The following is a 22,443-nucleotide window of genomic DNA, read 5'->3' on the forward strand; positions in this document are numbered from 1 at the left end:
CCTGGCCCTGCATCAGTCACAGAGCAGCTGATCCAACTTATTAAGTATTACGTCTGTGTGGTCAGGTAGAGTGAAGCAGTTTGTTTCCCAGACAGATTTATAGTCAGGTCATCACCCCTCCCCTCTCACACACACACACACACACACACACACACACACACACACACACACACACACACACACACACACACACAAACAATCTGCCTTCAAGAACAGAGACATGCTACTTACCAAATGTCACATGACGGCCTTCAAAATAAAGCTCTTGCGTAACCACGAGGGCCTGGAAGCAGAGAGTCTGTTTACAATGATCCAGTCTGAAGTCGGATGACTCTCTGTGGGCACTGTGTGTGTGTGTGTCTGTGTGTTTGTGTGAGTCACTCCGTGTCTATGTTTGTGTTTTCTACGAGTGTGTCTCCTTGCCCCCAAACGTCCTCACATCTTATCACCTCTCTCTTGATGAGCATCAGCTGAGCGCAGCATAGCTGTTGCACTTGATTATCACAAAGCGAAAAACATCAAATCAGCCACAACAACATGAAAAAACATGTCCAACACAGGGCCCATGTAACCAAGAAAACCCCTGTGTTTAAGACTCTGCTCTCCCTGCACCATTCTGATGATTAATTAAAGCATATTTTCTTATACAAACCCATGGAATTGTGCTGGTGAACAGCTACATAATTATACAAATACTATACAGACAATCTCTGTGTACAAGTGTGAATACTTAAAAACAAAAAAGGTGTTCTCATTTACAGCCTGGGTGCTCTAGTGACGCGGCTGAGGTACAAGGTTACATACGTTCAGGGGTTATATTTAAACACACACATTCCCAGTCCCACCACTGAGCACCAGGCCTCAAAATCAACAAACCACAGCATGTATTAAGTCAGATATTCTTTATTTACTCAGGGTATAAAACATTTGTACAAACACATCTTCCTTTGTCTGACATCCTCAGTTCAACAGAGAATTCGATGTGAACAGATTGCAGCAGCGTATTATTTGTTACCATGTTTTCATTCGCTGAAAAAATGAAAACTCAGCCATGGTTTATACAGAACGATAGCGTTGGTTTGCTAGAGAAGTTCTCAGCTGGTGTTCCATGTGAGTGAGCTCAGCTGTGTTTCTGGGGCTATCAACCTCAGTGAGTAAATAATTAAATCTCAAGAATTAACTATTTTGTTCATCTCCCCAGGTTATCTCTTCTTGATTAAACTCTGGGATTTATGTTCATGTGCAATCAACAATAAAGAGGTGTGGATATTTAGTGCTGTTAATCAACTTACCAGGAACAGCACTCTGAATTTTGTTGTGTTTTATACAATACAATGTCAATTAATCTGGCTTTACATTTGGTAAGTAAAGAAACAATATTCACAAACAGAAAACCTCTCAATTTGATCATGAACATCTGGATGAGCTGTCTTCCAGAACGTTCGAAAAACATTTGGAATTGGTCGAGTAGATCTTTACCATAACAAGCTGTGACACAGCAACAGTGGCTACAATGTAATCTTATGGGGCAACTGCGACAGTTCACCAAATTTTCACCAACTGTCTTGCGGAATGAGAAGTCTCAAATAAGTCTCGTGACAGAGATTGAAAATAGAGTGAGTGAGTGTGATATCCCCTTTGAGCCGGAGTATATGGACGAAGAGCTTCTTCAAAATGAACAGTAAATGAGAAGAGAGAGAGAGAGAGAGAGAGAGAGAGAGAGAGAGAGAGAGAGAGAGAGAGAGAGAGAGAGAGAGAGAGAGACGAAATGCTCAACGAGATGCTGCACCGCTTTCTCTGGAAACTGGTGGTATTGTTATGAGGGCTGTGAACCTATGCCTATAGCAAATTACATTTGAGCCTTTCATTGGTGAAAAAATACCTTTTAGAGGACATTTCATAGAATGTCGCAGTTGCCCCATAAGATTACATTGTAGCCCCGGCTGCCATGTCAAGGCTGCCGATGGAGGAGGTCTATTGGAAATATTCGACAAGTTGTAAGTGCAATTAGTTTGCACACTCACATTTATAAACAGTGAAGCAAATAAAACTGAAACCGTATTTCAAGGATCCACACTGAGAGGATTTTAGCACTATTGTAAGTAGCACACAGGCAAACCTGCACCAACTTTCATCAAATTGTGAGCATTGATTTAATTATCAGTAAACTTGTAATTTCTTCTTTTGTGCAGATTGATCCTACCCCAACACTAATAAATCACACGCACTGAGGCCAGCAATCATCATTATATATACACATTTCTTAATGGCAATCAGAGCAACCGACATTGTCCCAAACACACAATGACATTTCTATCTCACTTTCAGCAAAACACCAGCTCTGCAGCACAATACTCTGTCTCCACATTTCTCAGTCACCATCATGTCTCCATATAACACAGGATAGTTCACTTTCAGAGACCTGTCTGTTCTACATTCCAGGGCCATATATCCGTCATACAGGACACACACTGCTGAGCATCAACCAGAAAATTCTGGTTTAAAAAAAGAAATAACAAAACCTCAGTCCTACACATGAAAATAATGAATCTATAAGCAGAAACATGCATCACTGTTCAATTCAACGCAGTCAGGGGTTTCGCTGCTCTGAAACGACCAGTCGCTTTTGTTTACTTCAGTTAGAAACATTACTGAGTCAGTTTGCTGTATCTATGGATCTCATCTATTTGCGTTACCGGTAAACTACTCACCACGTAACATTTCTCCAAAAACGTCAGTCAAGGCCAGTGTGTGGTTCAAAGAGGATGAGTCGTTTTACAAGATAAAAGATAAAGCTAATTTCTGTGTTTAGGTGTTGTAGATTGGATAAGGAGAGATGAACCTAAACAAAGACCCATTCAGTCTGAAACCCTTGTCAGACACATGCAAGCTATTGTTGATTAATTAAATAGCAACATACCAAGAAGTCATTAATGCCGTTTTGATGAATTTAAACTGGAATTAATTGACCCAGTTTATAATCTTCTCAGAGTGAATAGACGCCTGGACCACGTGCTGCATGCAAACAAAACCCAATGTGATGACAAAAAAAACTGTGAAAAAGACAGATAAAACATGACAGAGGAAATGCGGGCGATCATAAAGATCTGTGTGACCTTTGGCCTAATTAAATCCACCATCAACCAAGACTGCAGAGAAACAGAGACAAGCAACTTATTATGCCTCTCCCCCCCAGTAAGAAACAATACATTTGCTATCATGAAGTCAAACATGGGCACAGTGAGCTCATTCAGTCGCAGTGGAAGCGTCCTCGACAGAAAACAACCACAGAGCACGATCCAAAAATCAGGAGTCCCGGTGTTACAGGGAACTCCTGAATGCAACGCAAGGATAACGTTCCAAAATGATTGGTTACTCAGATTGGTCTTGAAGGGCAACACTGCCAATGCTGCTACAAGATCAGTTTGGGTTACACAAGGACGTCTTTGGCGGATAATCTTTTTGAAACCGTATTTTGGTGCCAACATACGGATTTAGTTGTTAGAGACTTGGTAGAGGGTGAAAACAATCTGGAGTAAGCTGTGAAAATCCAGTTTGGGTTTACGAACCTCACTGAAAACACTTGCCATAGTCATTAAATTTCAGCTTCAGTTTGTTGGAATTTATTTAAATAAACCTCTTGACCCATACTCAATAGTAGAGTTACGTTCAAAATAATTATTATAATGATTTCAAGGCACAGGACAGCTCATTCCACTTCACATCAATAGAGAAACTAACTTTGAACCACTTTGAAAGTTGGCGCACGTTTAGCTTTAGGTTTAAAACTGCTCCACTTTCACATTTCTCTCACCCGAAATAAGATTACTGGTAGCTCAGGTACAACAGGTCCTTTAGCTTTGGGCTAACGTATATTTCACCATAGAAACATGAGATATGAGTCACCTTTAGCCCTGGATTTACTCAAACCCCCTCTGGCTCAGGGTTATTGTTGACTTTTAAAGAGGTATAGTCCGGAACTTACTAATAACAAAACTACTAGAATATTGTCACATCAAATATTGCTCGGTGGAGACCAATGTTGCTCCTGGACTTTTACATAACAGCAGTCTCAGAAACTTTGTCTAGTCAAACAGGTTTAAAGCAGTTAAGAAATGTAAGCGTGAACATCCTTTTTTGTGTTTTTGTCTGATCAATATATATACTACAGAGTCCTTAAAGTCGTCAAAGGCAACAAAAAAAAAATCCCTGTGTGCACATGCAGGTTCATTATGTTCTGCACACATGATAAAAACAATATTTCGGGACTAGGGGCTCAACAGTGATAACACCAATGAGTCAACGCAGATCCGCTTCAGTCGGACTTAAACTTTCATTCCTGCTGCTGCAGTGACTCTAAGATACAAAGAGCCATTCACATGGAGGCACTGTGGAGAGATAGTTTCAAAGGCTGGGGATCTGCACTTGTGTTAATGTACAAAGGAAGGTGTGGCAGCTTAGTGTTGCTACACATTTAGTGTTTTAGTTTGCCTTTTTATTTTTGCTTTAACAACATATTAAAGTGAATCTGTTTGAGGGCGAACAGGCTGCAGAGATGCATACAGCAGACACGTGGTGGACAATGGGTTTCTCTGTGGCGTGAACACAGCATGGACTCAGAGTGGTGGAAATGACCTATGGCTGCCACGCTAATGAATACAGAGGATCAGATTTAGAGTAAATGGAGCAAATGCAGAGCAGCAAACAAGACGAATCAAACTGTAGTTTAGAAAATATTTCACTGAAAATGTACACGGTAGAAATTTCACAGTCTTACACACAATTGCATTGAAGGCCTAAGAAAAGCAAAAACAACTGTGTTTAGTCCATTTTGTAAATTCAAACACATGCAGAGAGCACTTGGTTGAATTATTACTAAGTGTTCATGCTTAAGGCTTTGAAAGCATCTTGTAAGATAAGTCAAACATGCACTAACGCAGAACAAATACCTAAAAATCATTTTTAGTTTCCGTTGTCTGCTGATGCAAATTTCAGGCTGAGAGGACCAACAAAGAGTTCTGTTTAACAAAACCACATTTGTACCAGTCAATTTTCTCAGACTGTACAATCTTTCAGTGCCAAGGTCCGACAGATCAGGATGATAAACTGGCTCAGAAACCAGTGGAGCCCTGTAGTAGGTCCGTGACTCCTGGATTGTGTCTGTAAGATAAAACCTTTACAGTGGTGCTTGTGTTTTCATCATATATTCAGACAGTCTGGACATTGTTCAGCATCCTTTGCTACTACTAAGATATGTGTGTAGGTTTCTGTCTCCAGTTATTTTGCTTGAGTAAAATATGTAGGGGTTGATTTTGAACCAGGCGAAATAAATAATTTTCATTCTTAAGAGGGTAGAACGTTTGTCATTGACCAAACTTAGTCTGGCTTCACTCTGGAGGGACGTTAAATAAATCCAATAACAGAGTCAGATATTAACCATGGTGCAGGTTCCAGATTAGGTTTGCTGGCTGCACCACATGTGACCAGGATAAAATTATAAGCTGCTGAATAAAATAGTTTCTTTCATTAGAAAACAATCAGCCCAGTGATAAAAAAGCTCTAAAATTAACCATGGGCTAAACTTGTTGACTAAGTTCTAACATAAATCATGTTCAGTGTTGAAACAATTAGGTCTGCTCCACTGTGGAGATAGAAACTATTATAAAGATAAGTGTGAATGTAGTTTTGTTAAAGTCAACAAAAATTACAGTTGTAGTCTGATGACAGTCCAGGTCCCTTCCACCTACACAACAATTACACACCCATTCAAGTTTGAGAAGGTTTTTTCAACTAATTATAATTCATGTGTTAAACCCCGAACAGAAAATCCAAATCTCTGCTCCTGCTCAAATCTGAAACAGTCTAAACAACATTATCACAGATAACAACTTCTGTTTCATTCCAGTTCAATTTCAGGAGAGCGAGGAGCAGCTTCTCCTCAGAAACTGAGGCTGAATCCAGGTTATTAGAGCACAAACCCCAGGTTCATTCAGGGACACAGGAGCACTGCTTGGTTATCTGGGCTCTAATAGAACCATTCAGGCTCATTAGTAAATCTCATCCATGATAATACTAAAATCTCCAAAGAAAAACTAAAATATTTGAGATGCATGACAGTCTTACTTTGGTTCTCAGCCACACTCCAGTCGAGATCCTGCTCAACATCAGGCTCCATTACAGAGAACCCCAACTCAGCAGAATCCAGACCAGGATAAAGTCAAAGGAAGGTCAGAGTCAGCGAGACCCAAATCTGATCACAGGTCTGCTCTAGGCCACACAGCAGTACCTTTTCCACCATGACTTGGACAGACTCGTCATCTTGTCCGGCGTCTGCCTTTGCTTTTTCTGTCGTTTTTGTTTCCCTCTCGGGAGCTTCTGGGAGCTGTAGTTCTGCAGACTGGCCAGTATGGCTGTGTCAAACACTTCTTTAAGGTTTTTTTGGGTCAAAGAGGAGCACTCCATGTAGGCCACCGCTCCGATCTCCATGGCACAGTCCCAGGCGTCCGCTGGCTCAATGGGCCGCTCCCGATACCTCGCCAGGTCGATGAGAACCTACACAGAGGAGGCAACACTTTTATTAAGTATTACTTTTTTTATCCCAAATTTGGAAATTCTAAATACTGCTTTTATACATTTGGTAAATATCCTGCAAATGATTTTAAAAGTTTTGAAGGCTTTGTTAAAACTGTAAGTTCAGTTGCAAGATGGCAATGAGGTTAAATATGATATAGCCTGCATGTCTGTCAGAAGAACAGTTAGTTCACATCCCTCAATATGTCCCATGTGTGCTCTCGGAGGTGTGGCTTGTACCTTTAAGTCAAGCACATTGGGTTGAAATTATGATGTACTATTTATACTAATTAAAGCAGACATTTTGTCACTTTGGTAAATGCCAAAGTTATCTGTTTCTCATCACTTACAAGAGCCAGACTCATCACAGCTTTTGACAGTTTTTTTCTACATGGAGTCACAAATTCTAAGAATGAGAAACAAACATTACAATTACACAAATGGAGATTAACGCACAGGGGAGTTAAAATGCTTCCACACCTTGACATCTTCTCGGAGGTCACACTGTGTCCCAACCAGAACGAGTGGAGCGAACGGGGCGTGTCTGCGAATCTCTGGGACCCACTTGTCTGGAACGTTTTGGAAAGAGGCGGGACTGACAACACTGAAGCACAGCAGGAACACATCTGCACTGGTGTAACACAGAGGACGCAGCTTATCAAACTCCTCCTGGAAAAGGTGGGAGAGACTGAGTTTCCGTGAGAAGGTCGAAGGCAGTGAGATAAATACAGAAATTCACCAAACAAAAAAATGTAGGCATCTCAAAAGGCATCTGAATGTAGTGCAGATCAGTGTGAGTGTGTGTGTGTGTGTGTGTGTGTGTGTGTGTGAGAGAAAGAGAGAGAGAGAGCTATAGGGATACTGATAATAATCTTTGAAGATATGTTTGTTTCTCCTGTGTGACGTTCTCTCTCCAGACAACATATGGATACAGAGGATGATAACCATTTCTTTACAATATTTATAGCAACAGTTTTAATACTATATTTTTAACAATTTTATTCTTTTATAGGTGAATGACACTATATGTGTCTGAGGCTTCTTTTATCTGTGCACCTATCTCTTTGCCCTCTTTATGTTGGTCAAATAGATTCTCTTTTCTTGTAAACATTCAAATAGTCACCATCAAGTATAGCAAACCTTAAACATTTAAAGACATTGGTAGTAGCACTTCTGAGTTTTCAGGACAAAAAAACAGTTGTTTATTAAGTTTTGACAAAGAATAAAATGGGTTAGCATTATTCCAGAAAGAAGGAATCACTTCCCCTGAGGCATTGTCTCGAACCTAAATAAAGCAACAGGAAATGCTGTTCTGTCTGTGAGTGCACGTTTGTATGTGTGTATGTGTGTGTGTGTGTGTGTGTGTGTGTGTGGGTGTGTGTGTGTGTGTGTGTGTGTGTATGTGTGTGTGCCTGTGCTGAGATTACTGACCTGTCCAGCCGTGTCACACAGTTGTAGTTTGACTGGCTGCCCATCCACTGACACCACAGCTACACACACAGACACACACATACAATCACACACACACGCACACACACACACAAGGTAAATAACAAGTGTAGTGTAGCTTTTCACTGTTTATGGTCGTATACATATATGATACATATATATATATATATATATATATATATATATATATATATATAGAGAGAGAGAGAGAGAGAGAGAGAGACTTTTCTCAAGTATTCTTTCATCAATTAAATACATTATTCTATATGTGAAATAATAATAATAGCCATCTTTTGAACATTTATTCTAAAAGACTGAAACATGTATCTATTCATCAAACCCTTATTGAGTATTAGTCCGTATTTAAAACGTCCATTACTGCTGTGAAATAGACGCAAACTAAGATATTTTAGAAATGAGAACGATCCATATCTCATCAGATGGAAGTTTTTGAAGACCTGTTGGTGAGGAGCACCGGGTGTCAGCTCCATCCTTTACCTGAGAAGTTGTCGAAGGCGGTGGGCACATACTCGGTGGGGTACCCGTTGGTGGTGTAGCTGACCACCAGGCTGGTCTTCCCCACAGCTCCGTCCCCCACCAGCACACACTTCACCCGCCTCTCCGCCGACCCTGCCCCTGTCTCCGTCCCGGAGCGCCGCGTCCTGCCGGAGCCCCTGTCCCGGCTCCTGACCCTCCTCGGCGGGACGGGCGGAGCAGGGGACACCGGTGCCGGCTTGAAGCTCCCGTCGCCCCGCGGAGGCATCGGACCCGGGGAGGAGGGCGACTTACTGCCGGACGCAGGAGCTTCAGTCCCGGTACGGTCCAGTTTTTACATCGTCCATTAAAGTCCGTTCTGTGCCGCGTCTCAGATCCGTTTGTCAACAGTTTGTCGTTGCTTGTGTCCGCTTCGTTTTAGTCTCCATGGCTGAACTAGATTCAAACTTCATCACAACGCAAACACACACAGACACAAACACACACAGACACACACTGACCCAAACACACTGACCAGAGGCAGCGTCATGGTTCACTCACATTTCATCAGACTGAGGGAAAGAGCCTGACCTCAGCGTTAGAGAGAGAGAGAGAGAGAGAGAGAGAGAGAGAGTGTATGTGTGCCTGTGTCCAGAGCTTCAAATGACATCACTCGGTGTTTGATTGTGTGTATATGTGCGTGTGAGCGCGAGAGTATTTCGTGAGACTAGTTTATTTATTATTATTACATTACATTACATGTCATTTAGCTGACGCTTTTGTCCAACGCGAATTACATTTTTAGTACACTCAACATTTATGGGGGGCCATTAAGGGGTTCAGTATCTTGCCAAGGACACTTCGGCATGCAGATGGGCAAGAGTGGGGATTGAGCCGGCAACCTTTAAGTGGGAGAACGCCCACTCTACCCCCTTGGCCACACCGCCTATGTCCTGAGGCTGCCCCCTGCTGGCTGCTGGGTTCCTCTGCTGCTCCTGCTTGGTTTGTGCAGCTTCTGATTAACTAAAGTTGTCAATAAAAGAAAATCTTTAATATCCATCAAGGGCAATTTGATGTACAACCAGCAATCAGTGCATATCAAAAGTAAACCAATATATACAATGTAAATAAAACACTATACGTCTATAGAGTTTTTATATTGAGTAGCAGGGAAAAATTAGCTTTTAATAAATGAATTGATAAGTCGACCAACAGAAAATTACCCGTCAACTATTTAGATATTCTCAAAACATTTCATTCTACTCTTAATTTCCTGTTGTGTTTCTAATAATTATTAATATTGGTGACATTTCCTTGATAAATGTGTGGAGGTTTTATTACCTCTGCAAAGGAGGTTATGTTTTCACCTCTGATTTGTCAGTCAACAGGTTTATGTAATAAACTACTGGACCAATAACCACAAAACTTGGTAAAATGAAGCTGCATGGGTCAGAGATGAACCTATACGGCTCTGTTGAGCTGTACTAAGTGCCAGTCTAGTGAATGAATCTGGAATCTTCTCTCAGAAAGCCCCCCCCCCCCAAAGGGTTTGTAGTGTGAAGCTAATGAGGTGTTTTATAAAGATGTGATCGAAAACGTCAGACCAAGTGAATCCACTTTATTTCAGCATGAATAGAAAAAAAAAGAAGGGACTTTCATTTCATAAAAGCCTTTCAGAAACAAGTTTCAAACTCTACCTTTGAATTAACTTACAAATAAAATCAGCTTGTATGTGAGGAATAATTGTATACGTCCCCAGTTGGCTGATTTTTTTTTGCTCGCAAGTTTTATTTTTACAATCACATCATACCCCACCTCTCCCAGTATCACCCAGTATCAATTTATTTGACCAGCAAACATGTCTACTAATTAGCATCAACCTGAAGATGTCGTATTTCAATCTTCATCTTATTCTTCTCCTCCCAACCGCTGCTCTGAAACAATATTATCCAAGAGGTTTCTTATTAATTCATGCCTCAGTTCACATTACTCCATTTGTTGCAACCACTTGCATGTGACCTTCAAGATTCTTAATAGCGTGGTATCAATGACGTGAAGGAGTGTAAATGCCCTGGGAGCTGACGAAGCCTCTGGGAGAAATGTTGAAACATCTTCTCAAACAACAGTGAGGAGTTAAAAAAAAAGAGAGGATTTGATCTCATGAAAACATCAAGAACATACATTCAGGAAGGAAAATGTGTGGTTTGCAGCTGAAAACAGTGAAGCTCTTTCAGTTTTTGACTCTAGACCTTCAAACGTGCAGAGGATATTCAACATCTTGCCATAAGTATCGGTAATATTCCTATAAACAAACAAGACGGTTGAACGACTTCAACGTCACCATATGTCGTGCTTAAGCGCTTCTGCACAAGTCCTTCCTCCTAGAAATCTAGTAGAGTACAAAACACAATGAAGCTGTAAAGGTGAACTGGAGAGTAGATCAGAGTCTAGATGTTTGTCATGAGGATGTTTAATGTACCAGATAACCGTCTCCTAAGCCTCCTGTTGACAATTGTCTTTTTTAGGACATCATTGTCGGTATATTTACTGATGTATTTTCTTCGGCAGAATAAAATGTCTGGAGCTTGTGTGAACCACAAGTATTATTTTTGTCCAATTATTTTCCAGCCAGTTTGGTTGAATTACTAATTTGATGATATGGAAACAGAATGAATTGGCATGATTGAAAGCGGAAACGGACAACCACACAATTTACTCCAGTTACTGTAAGGATAGAGATGGATACACAGCGCTAGAAGATTCTGGACTAACCAATTACTTCAGGCTACAGATTAAATTCTTTAAAGTCTGTTCTTTGGACTCAACATGGCAAGTGGACAAAACATGTCCAATTGGAGAATGACACAGGGAATCCATCTCCCCCCTCCATTAGCTCTGTACGGGAGTAGCAGCCACTGAGGACTTTTTTAGGCAGGTGCTGAGAGCAGCCGGGAGGATGATCATTTGTTACCAGACATTCACGAGGCCCCCAGACAACTCTGAGATAGCAGGAGGGAAGGGCTGAGCTTTTTTTTTTTTGGGGGGGGGGGGGGGGGGGGGTTCAGGTTTAATGGACATCCAGCACAGCACAGGGGGATTTTGACAACACTTTCTGAAACCACTCGCTGATAATTGAGACCGAAAAGCAGGAGATGGGCAGGTACTAAGATGCGAGACACGATGGAGAGGTCTCACAAGATGATGTTTACACCGGCTCGTAGTCGGACTGCATGTTCTCATATCTAAGGTTGTGCCTGGTCCAGTCCAACAATCTGTCAAAAATATCAATTTTTGTAGTGTGAAAGTCATCTCCACCATCATCCCTGTCCCCAAAAAAACAAAGATCGCTGGACTCCCGTCGCCCTGACCTCTGTAGTGATGAATGCATTTGAGCGCCTCGTGCTGTTCCACCTCAAACCCATCACTGACCCTTTCCTTGACCCCATGCAGTTTGCCTGCAGAGCCAACAGGTCTGTAGACGATGCAGTCAACATGGCCCTCCACTTCATCCTCCAGCACCTGGACTCCTCAGGGACCTACACCAGGATCCTGTTTGTGGACTTCAGCTCTGCCTTCAACACAATCATCCCGAATCTGCTACAGGAGAAGCTTTCCCAGCTGAGTGTGCCCGACTCCACCTGCAGGTGGATCACAGACTTCCTGTCTGACAGGAGGCAACGCGTGAGGCTGGGTAAGTATGTCTCTGAATTCAGATCCATTAGCACCGGTTCCCCTCAAGGCTGTGTTCTTTCACCTCTTCTCTTCTCCCTGTATACCAACAGCTGCACCTCCAGTCCGTCGAACTCCTTAAGTTCGCGGATGACACCACCCTCATTGGGCTCATCTCTGGTGGGGATGAATCCGCCTAGAGGTGGGAGATTGACCATCTAGTGACCTGGTGTGATCAGAACAATCAGGACCTCAAATGGGAGCTGAACATCAGCTCCCTCACCAAAAGAGGTCAACAGAGGATGTACTTCCTGCGGCAGCTGAAGAAATTCAACCTGCCAAAGACAATGATGGTGCACTTCTACACCTGCATCATCGAGTCCATCCTCACCTCCTCCATCACCATCTGGTTCGCTGCTGACACCACAAACGACAAAAGGAGGCTGCAGCGTATCATCCGTTCTGCTGAGAAGGTGATCGGCTGCAATCTGCCATCTCCACAGGACCTGTTTGCCTCGAGGACCCTGATGCGTGCAGGTAAGATTGTGGCTGATCCTTCCCACCCGGGTCACAAATTCTTTGAGGTTCTTCCCTCGGGCAGGAGGCTGCGGGCCATCAGGACCAAAACCGCCCGCCACAAGACCAGCTTTTTCCCGTCTGCTGTTGGCCTTATCAACAAGGCCAGGGACCCCCACCTGACTCTGACCGTTATTCCGCCCCCACACCTCAAGGACGTGTTCAATTAACACATTATATCATATTACATTATACTGCACTACATTGCATATTGCAATCTGACACTATTCACTGTTTTGCATCTTGCAATTCACTTTTTACTTCACTTTTTATATCTTTTATCTATTATATATTTTTATTTAGATATGTTTATGTCTAAATAAATGTTACTTTGTATAATATTAGAAAAGTAAATAAGAATTAAATAGTGAGTAAATATATATTGTTTCTTTTTATTGCTTTTCTTATGTGTGTTGTATTTATTGTGTTTTTTATGTTTTTATGTTTCTATGTTCATTGTATGCACCAATAACCAGAGCAAATTCATTGTAGGTGTAAACCTACTTGGCAATAAATACTTTCCGATTCTGATTCTGATCTGTCAGGCTTTGCTTTACAGCTGTGGTTAACCACCTATCGCTCACTAAGCTCGGCTACTTCCGTTGATCCTTAAACTCCTGCACAGCACATATGCAGTTTACAACGAACGCGGCAGCAGATTTACCATTTAAATATAGCTTAGTGTGAGCAGCATGTCACACCAGCTCGGCTGCTTCCTCTCGGTCTGCAGAAGATGCGTTCAGGCACGGTAATCATGTTGTAAATCACATGTGTTTTGGAAGCGTTCAGACACCAATCACTGCATGAAAAATTGATTTAATGTGTAAACACATGCTTGAAGTTGCATGTTAAGCACGACAAGGCGATATGTTACAGCGCCTGTGAAGACGGATGGATTCTTTTTTAAAATTATCTTAGTGAGGTGGAACACTAACAATGCTCCGGAAACATTGTAATGATTTTTTCCCTGGAGCAACTTTACTTGTGCGTATTGATCGAATCATTATGCAAATGAAAGACTCATTACAATTAGACGCCCTCAGGGTGAAATCTAGAATCTTTTATAATCCCCCGAATCTCCATCCGTCATCAGATCACAATGTCAGTTGTACATATCTTATGCGAATTGCCAAAAGCTAAAATCCTTAACTAAGATATTGAATATGTTAAAATAACAATTGCAATACAATATCCAATGTCCAAAATGCATTTTGTAATGTATTTTGTTATGCATAACAAAATGTTATGCATAACAAAATGCTTAACATTTTGTTATACAAAATGCTTAACATTTTGTTATGCATTGGGATGCATAACAAAATGTATTACCCTAACCTAACCAGCATTGTAACTCCTTCCCTAAATCCAAGTATTAACATCCAAACAGCGCTCTTGAATTTATGAGGACCATCCAAAATGCCCTCAAAATGTCCTCACAATGATGGTATTATACCATAATTGACCCTCACAACAATAGATAGAAATGTACAAACACTCACACACACCCATAAATATAAACATACCCATCTATACATCCATGGTTTCTGTTTTCTTTCACTTGATATCATCCCTTTACCTTTTTTTTCTTCTTTTCTTTCATTCTATAACTTAGGTAAGTATATCCATGTGTTGGGATACACACGCATGAATGACTGCAGATGCATACTTGTATATTTATAGGTGTTTACATATGTAAAAGTATATATCTTTACATATATTTATCTTTGATATCTTTTTTTTTTCTTTTGCTGCTCCTCTCCATGTTATTTTTTGATAATATTTAATCAACATAGAGAATTGTTGCTATGTATAGAATATATAATAATAGTTGATGGTAGCGAAGGGGTCTATAACCAAACTGGGCTGACTGGGCAGCGGCTCTCTGCCTGTTCCCACTGGTGGAGAGGCGTAGGAGATTCTGGAGACGGCGTGGCAAGGGCTGGGATTGGCAAAGGAGGAATACACAAATAATAGACAAATACATAAAGACCAAAATATATTATTATTCAATATTTAATTTTTAACCAGAACACTCACAAAAAGCCTAATTTGTCTCAGAATGACCCCCCTTAATAGACATTCTCCCTCCTAAGCAGTCTGGGAGTAGTCAAAAGCACGGAGCTGCATAAGATCTGCATGGGACAACGTCCTTGGACTGGTTCCTGTACTATCTGGACTGGTTCCTGTACTATCTGGACTGCTACCTGTACTATCTGGTATTTGATGACTGCACAGAAACGTGTTGAACATGAACTGGAACCAGACGTGCACGTTTTTCACCTTGATTTCCATGTCTTTCATGACTTATTATTATTTATAGATTATTTAAGATTTTGATTAATGATAACTCTACAGATTAAAAAAAATTAAGTCAAATCTAACTTCCTCAATAGTAAATCACTTCTCTCCAAGGTATCTAGAAAACACAAACACCGGTGTACTTAACCAGCGACCCCCGTTGTCTTAAAAAGAGAAAAAAACGTCCATCACAGTAACTAAATAAATTAAATTAAATTAAATTAAATTAAATTAAAAAAAAAGAAACTGATAGCGCACATTCTGCGCAGAAGCCCACTGCGCACATTCTGCGCAGAAGCCCATTGCGCACATTCTGCGCAGAAGCCCATTGCGCAGGAGTTGCGCGCGCAGTTTTTTATTTTTTTTTATTAATTTAATAAAAAAAAAAATCTGTTTATTTATTTTTTTATTAATTTAAATTTATATAGTGTAAGATATTTTGTTATCAATAAGAGATTGACATCACGGCCAATTTAAAGAGTTCAGTATATTGCCAGCGAGTACATTGGAGAGAGTGGGGATTGAACACGGGACCTTCTCATTGGAGAACGGGCACTTTACCAATTAGGCCCCACCGCCTGCTGATTCCAGTCCGGAACTAAGCACAATAAGATGATGGACAAATGATCGTGTGTCTATGTGTCCGTGTCATTCTGTGCTGCTTTTGATACACACTTCAGAGAAGATATTTTCTACTTTTCTACATTTATTTGACAGCCTTACTTAAAAGTTACTTTTATATTTTGGGGATTTTAGATACTGGATAATTTAACATGCTTTAAAAACCTATTGTTAGAGAATAACCCAGTAGTTCTTCTGACGCCTTTCAAAAATCACAGTCTGCTGTGATGTCCTGAGGCTGCCCCCTGCTGGCTGCTGGGTTCCTCTGCACTCAAGCTGAATGAGCTTTGCTAATGAAAGAATACTGCATAGTCACATACAGTATGCATTGAGAGCACAGCATCCTGGTTTAAATGTTACAACCAACACATCTCCTTTGGTACTCTGTGTGCAACAAGCATACTGTGTCAGGGTGAAAATTGTAATTAATTCCACTGCATACAGTACAGACACAAACGTTTTGTACTAACAGGAGAAAACTTCCACCAAAGTCGTACACAACACAATATGGATGATGGGTTATTTGATTACTGTTGTAGCTGAGGTAGAGGTAAAAGCCTATCTGCTGGTAACATGTGTTTGAGAGACAAAAATAGAACACTATCGAAGTTTAAGTTAATATTTTGTTATTAAAACTTTGCTGAGCAAATTTGTTTTGAATTGACATAAAAACAAATTCCATAAATTTCAATTGTCCAAGATTATAAAAGGATACATATCTTATTAACTTCTCAAATCTATTCAACGTGAAACCTTACCACCGGTTTCTTTAAGAGATGTTAATCCGATAAGGTATCTTCCTGATTAGCTGTTCAGTGGCAGTCTTGGCAACTGGGGGACTGTCTTTACGGATGTGGTCTTTTTGACTCTTCTCATCTGATTTTTCATTTACTTCAGCTGCTGTTGTTGCAGTTGCTGGAATATCAGTGGAGTCACCCCTGCTGAGAGACACAAACACACCTACTGAGTATTATTATTCTACTGTGAACAAAGTTGTGGCTGTTGATAAAAAAGTCTTTGTAAAAGGATAAATCCACAATTTTATACTTTTTATGACACACTGAGCGCAAAGCCGGACTATTTCGAATTTGAAACAGAAAACCCCACCACTAAAGTGGCTTCTGTGGCTCAGTGCATCACTGCTGCGGGTCGTTCATTGTTGCAACGAGGCGGTTGATGGTGTGTGTGTGTGTGTGTGTGTGTGTGTGTGTGTGTGTGTGTGTGTGTGTGTGTGTGTGTGTGTGTGTGTGTGTGTGTGGACGTCGGGAACTCATTGTTGAGCCGCCTATTGATTGTTGCATGTCTGAATTTCTTATCTCGTTATTGTTATTACTTGAAGGACATGCGCGCCATCTAGCGAGAGATCAAGAAATTTGACACTAATTAAATATGTCAAGCCGTCATTTTGATCGGTTAAGTGTTATTTCTGATAGTGAATCATATAGAATACAAATCTACATGATCCTTATTCACCATCACAATATCGGAGAATACGGAACCGAGCAGTGTCTGACATGTGTTTGTTTCCTCACGGACGCTTTTCAGAGCTGTACCAGCGATACATGTGTTTTGTTGTGACAGGTTCAGGAGGATACTTTCTTCTGCTGGAAAATTAATACCCAGTGAGTAGAAACTGTTTATTGGACAGACTCGTAACCTACGCTAGATGATGTCCAGAGACAGAGGAGAGTCTCCGGCGGAGGTCGTTCTGGGTTTCCTGGAGGAGGCGGAGCCCTGGCGGCTCCGGTCCGCACAGTTTCCCAGTAAAGTCGGAGGGAAGCCGGCGTGGCTCAGCCGGAGAGGCCTGCCCTGTCTGCCCGAGCTGGAGTGTGAGAGATGCCGCCTGCCCATGGCCTTTCTGCTGCAGGTGAGTGAATAACTTAAACACACAAGCCCCCATAAATGTGGAGCTCAGTTTTAATATAACAACATGTTGCTGCACTTTTCTGAGCACTGGGTGACATTTCCACTGTCAGTGGACCCCCTCCTGAGAAGTGTCAGCTGAACAACTCATTATACTCACATTAAAGTTAGGGCACAAAACGGTTAATACTTTATGATCAGATTCTTTAGATATTGACTTTCAGGGTGTGATTTCGTCTCATGAACTGGTGACACCCAACCTGACTGTATTCACTTATATAGTGCGAGTTATATACTGTGAGTTACCATTAATGGAGCCATCCTCAGCCTCATATGTTCTAAAACTGTTGCATGAACTGTGATCCCACCTTCTCAGTCAATAGTCTCACTGAAGTGTGTAGTTGACCGTCTCCATCTCTGCTGCAGGTGTACGCCCCGATCTCTGGTCAGGACCGGAGTTTCCACAGGTCGCTCCTCCTGTTCTGCTGCAAAACCCCTGAGTGCTACACACTCAACGACAGCAGATGCATGAAAGGTACGTGGAACCATTTCTGTATTCTGTCCTCTTTGTCCTCTTTGTCCTCACACCTGTCTCACTCATCAAAAGTGCTGATTGAAATAACATTATATTAATAAATAAATAAATCATAATCACGTTATCATATCAGCTTTGCCAAACATTCAGCTTCTCAATTGCAAATATTTCTACTTTTCTTGTTGTGTTTGAAATTGTGACAGAGATAGATTTGTATGTTTTTTTTAAACATTTTATAGCCCACACATTGATTGATTGATTGATTGACTCATTGATTAAAAAAGTACACAGCAAATCAATGGTGGAAATAACCATTAATCAGCATCTTCGCTTGAAAGATTCTCTTCAGTCTTTTTTTCATTGCTTCTGTTGTTTATCCTGCTCCCTAGCCCACATCTTCTTCTCATCTGTTCTCTGCATTTTTGTTGTTTAATCGTTTTTTAAAACAAGACTTGATACATTGAGGTCAAGTTCTCTGACTGATTTTTTTTTCTTCATTTCCACCCAGTTTTCAGAAGTCAGCTACCCAGAAGGAATGAGTTCTACCCTTACGACCCTCCTCCAGGTTTGTGCATTTTTCAGGATGTCAGTAAAAATTCTGATCTATCAACCCATAATGACAAGTAGTAATTTTTTTCTAAATGTGAACACACATGCACTATTACATGATCAGAATCAAACTGGGCTTTTATAAAACTTTATACAATTATGATTAAGATGATTAATTATGATTAAGCTCTATTGGGCCGTTACAAAGCATTTCACTACAACGAATTCTTAATAATCAAAAATGACCTTTTATCAATATTGTTTTGTTTGTTATTGTTATATTTGCAGACCTTCTTTTATTAGCAGATGATGTAACCATCTATTTCTGGTTACATTTAGTTTCCATATTGCAGTTATTGAGAAGAGAGTGGTAGGTGTTGCACCACTGAAGATTTTGTTTGTTTGTTAAAATGTTATTGATTGAGATACAATCTTTGTTTCCTTCAGAGGAGGAACCCCTCAGCGACCCTGAATCCGACCAGAGAGTGTTGCCCGTCTCTGGGGTTAAACTGTGTTGGGTGTGTGGTTGCCCTGGGAACAAAGCTTGTTCTAGATGTCACACTGTGACCTACTGTGGAAAAAAACACCAGATGCTCCACTGGAAACACACACACAAGAAGGAGTGTGGCAGCCAAGGTGTGTTTACCTATCTTCTGCACTGAAAGAGACTGGACACTGATTTGTTTACCCTCCATTCACTGAACAATCACTTGCTGCTCATGAAAACTACAGCATTTCTGCAGGATCTCTAAAAAAAGTCTAAAATTAAATTTATGACTCAAAAAAGTATTAATATGTTAAAGTATTACATTTGTTGCTGTGTTAAAGACTTTGGATACCCACTGTCTTTGGCTGTATTTTGAGAGATAACATTGCGTTTTTGAGGATTATTTACTCCTAGACTAATTTGCCCTATCCTCAATTATGGGGAAGTTTGATTAATTCTGAGAGTCTGATGTTCCTTCATTATCTGTTGCTTTTAATTGTATACAATGTGTGGTCTTTAATTCAGTTGTTGAAACCTGAAGAGAATTTATGCTTGTTTCTGACATGGTGTTGTGATTTGCACTGTAGAATGGAGAATTTGTGAAAGACATTTTACAGTATCCAGTATCACAATAACTTATAAGAATATGTCCCACAATTTGTCTTGATCAGCGTTTTTACCCTGAGCAGTCGTATATCTAAACTTAAGAGTCAGCGTTTGTAATATCCTGATATATTGGAGATTAAATATCTCTACTGTGTCTTTTGTCTCTGTGTCTGAATAGAAGTGTCCCTCGTCACAACATCGGCCTTCCTCTTCCCTGAAACTGAGCTGGTCACTGAGCCTGAGGAAGAGGAGAAAGATGGGAAAGAGGAAGACACAAAGAAGGACGAAGGAGAAGAGGAAGGGAGCAGCACCCAAACAGATGAAGATTGTCTGTCTTTAGCAGAGAGTAAGAAACAGAACAGAATATGGAAGGGTTTAGGTAACTGGTCTGTTCACATGCTCATCAGTGTATCTTTCCTCCTGACTTCCTGTTGTGTGTCTTCAGCACTGGCAGAGACCGACCTGGAAGAGATGGCGATGTGTGAGACTAAAGACATCAAAGTGTTCCAGAGGTTTAAAAAAAGGATCGCACCAGAACCAGACCAGGTAAAAAAATAAATACAAAATATATATGTCAAAAAGAGTGAAAGGAACACTGGAACCTCCTCACACTGATGATGTGCAGTTTGAACTCAATCAGTTCCTCTGGTTGTGTTTCAGGTTGTGCGCTACAGTCGAGGCGGTTCTCCCTTGTGGGTCTCTTCTCAACACATCCCTTCCGATCAGGATATCCCACAATGCACCTGTGGCGCCGAGAGGACTTTCGAGTTCCAGGTAGTCACCGCTCATTAATCTGATCTTTTAAAGACTTTTATTTTTTGCTGTTGTTTCCTTTCTTCTCCCTCTATTCACTTTTACCATAGTTTTAATTGTCTCAGTCATGTTTCCTGACTGCAGTTCATCATCATCATCATCATAATAGTAATCATACATTTTATTTATATAGCACTTTTTAAACTTACACTTAGAAAAGATATCAAAATTAAAATCTGTAAAACCCTTGTAAGTCATAAAACTTTTAGAACATGACAGCACATAGATCAACAGCATTATACATCGCCCATACAATTATAAATTGATGTTTAAGTATACAAATTATTTAATAAAATTAGACAGATTAAAAAAAATGTGATTGAAAAATGATAGATAATATAAAAGATATCATACGTAGTGAATGTGTAGTGTATATTTTCATAAAATTAGGTAAGGCTATTAGTTATGAATAACAAGTTATGAATACAAAATGATTACATAAAAATAAGTATTACATTTATAGGATAGATAAATAATTAAACACCATAAATAGTCAAATATCTTGATACAATAAAAATACCCAGAAGGATAAAAAAACTACAATCAAAGAGGATCTATTATATATGAAGGTCTGTGTCTCTACACAGGAAAGTGTTATCTGTTGGATAAATGTAATAATTGTGTGCTTGTGTGTGCAGGTGATGCCCCAGCTGCTGAACAGTCTACATGTGGACTCAACAGGAGCCAGTATCGACTGGGGTACGGTGGCCATCTACACCTGCTCCGCCAGCTGTAACCGTGACGACCAGTACTTCCCTGAGTTCATCTGGAAGCAGGATTTCAGCTCGGATCAACACGCACAGATTGAACACTCATAACATCTGACAGCTCATACTGAGCAACGAGGAGACTGGTTTCATCACACCGGCAGTGATGTCACTTCCCATGTAGGGAACTGGACGTGTGCATCAGCACTTCCTACATTACTGATGATACACAGATCAAATGTAAAAATGTGTGAAATACCAGTGACTGAGTGATCGGACTCTTCTGTATCCAGGAGAATTTTGAACAGCACATCACTGACCTACATTTCTGTTTTGAGGAACAATAATAACCCAGACAGGGTAATAAATTAATAAAATGTATTTCATTAAAAGTTCAGATATTCAAACAGGAATTCTGGATCCTGGTTCCTGTTCTAAACATTTTCTTAAATAAACACAATTTCTGGTTGTAAAGAACAGTTTCAGTGGTGTTTCGGACCTATGTGGTTATGAGTGTATGTTCATCTTGGCTACATATTATTAAAACAGATCAGTGATGTGGAGCTGATAGAAAGAAATCCATCAAGAGCTTGTTCCTTATCACAGAGATTTTAATTTAGTCGCTTCATCTGATTCTCTGTATTCTTCGGAGATCTGATTTATGTGGCATCTGGTGGCCAACTGGTTTAAATGCAGATGCCACATACCCACAGCATCCAGGGCTCAATCCCCAGCTAGACGACATCATATCCTTCTCTCTGCCCTTGTTTCCCATTGTGCTGAAACAATACACAATGCCCAAATAAATCTTAGTTTGTAAATCATTTAGCAAAGCAAAATTTTAAAAAGGGATTATAGAACTTTTCAATTACAAAACAATTGACAATGTTGAGACAAATATTTGAATGCAATTTAAAGAGGAGACATGTTAGTCAGTAAACTAGTGTTGCTGTGCAGTATCTGGTCCAGTTTACACGGCAGTGTGACAAATACTGAGCACTCATTGTATAGGAAATAAACTCTTTAAGTCAATAAAGTTTCTGTTTTCAACTAGAACAGCACCGAAAAGAGCTCCTACCTTCAGTTCAATCAAGCTTCGCTAAATTTCACACTCAAATATCAATCCCTTAGATATCCTTGATTTGTAAAGATCCATGAATTATTGCCTAAGAAAAAAAAAAACTCCACCCACAAGCCCTGTTGAGTATGAGTGTGTCCAAATGTTA

The 22,443-nt window shown here is 40.4% G+C and overlaps 2 protein-coding genes across 3 annotated transcripts; one reads left to right on the forward strand and one right to left on the reverse strand.

Moving 5' to 3' along the window:
- Window positions 1–887: 887 nt before the first annotated feature.
- rhoua (ras homolog family member Ua) lies at window positions 888–9,118 on the reverse strand. Its single transcript, XM_053424423.1, has 4 exons — window positions 8,518–9,118; window positions 8,002–8,060; window positions 7,051–7,239; window positions 888–6,552 (listed from the first exon to the last, which is right to left on the reverse strand). Exons 1-4 carry the CDS (start codon window positions 8,780–8,782, stop codon window positions 6,268–6,270), a joined length of 798 nt encoding a protein of 265 aa, XP_053280398.1. The 5' UTR covers window positions 8,783–9,118; the 3' UTR covers window positions 888–6,267.
- Window positions 9,119–17,178: 8,060 nt separating this feature from the next.
- pdcd2 (programmed cell death 2) lies at window positions 17,179–22,222 on the forward strand. 2 transcript variants are annotated; one of them, XM_053418492.1, is made up of 8 exons: window positions 17,179–17,524; window positions 17,947–18,055; window positions 18,564–18,620; window positions 19,052–19,240; window positions 19,879–20,043; window positions 20,143–20,243; window positions 20,358–20,471; window positions 21,149–22,222. In XM_053418492.1, exons 1-8 carry the CDS (start codon window positions 17,324–17,326, stop codon window positions 21,326–21,328), a joined length of 1,116 nt encoding a protein of 371 aa, XP_053274467.1. In that variant the 5' UTR covers window positions 17,179–17,323; the 3' UTR covers window positions 21,329–22,222. The 2 variants fall into 2 exon arrangements, with proteins under 2 accessions (XP_053274467.1, XP_053274459.1); XM_053418484.1 differs by having other exon boundaries at window positions 17,181–17,524; window positions 19,876–20,043.
- The last annotated feature ends 221 nt before the right edge of the window (window positions 22,223–22,443 follow it).

Source organism: Pleuronectes platessa, chromosome 1 (genome assembly GCF_947347685.1).
Source record: "Pleuronectes platessa chromosome 1, fPlePla1.1, whole genome shotgun sequence".
Lineage (NCBI taxonomy): Eukaryota > Metazoa > Chordata > Actinopteri > Pleuronectiformes > Pleuronectidae > Pleuronectes > Pleuronectes platessa.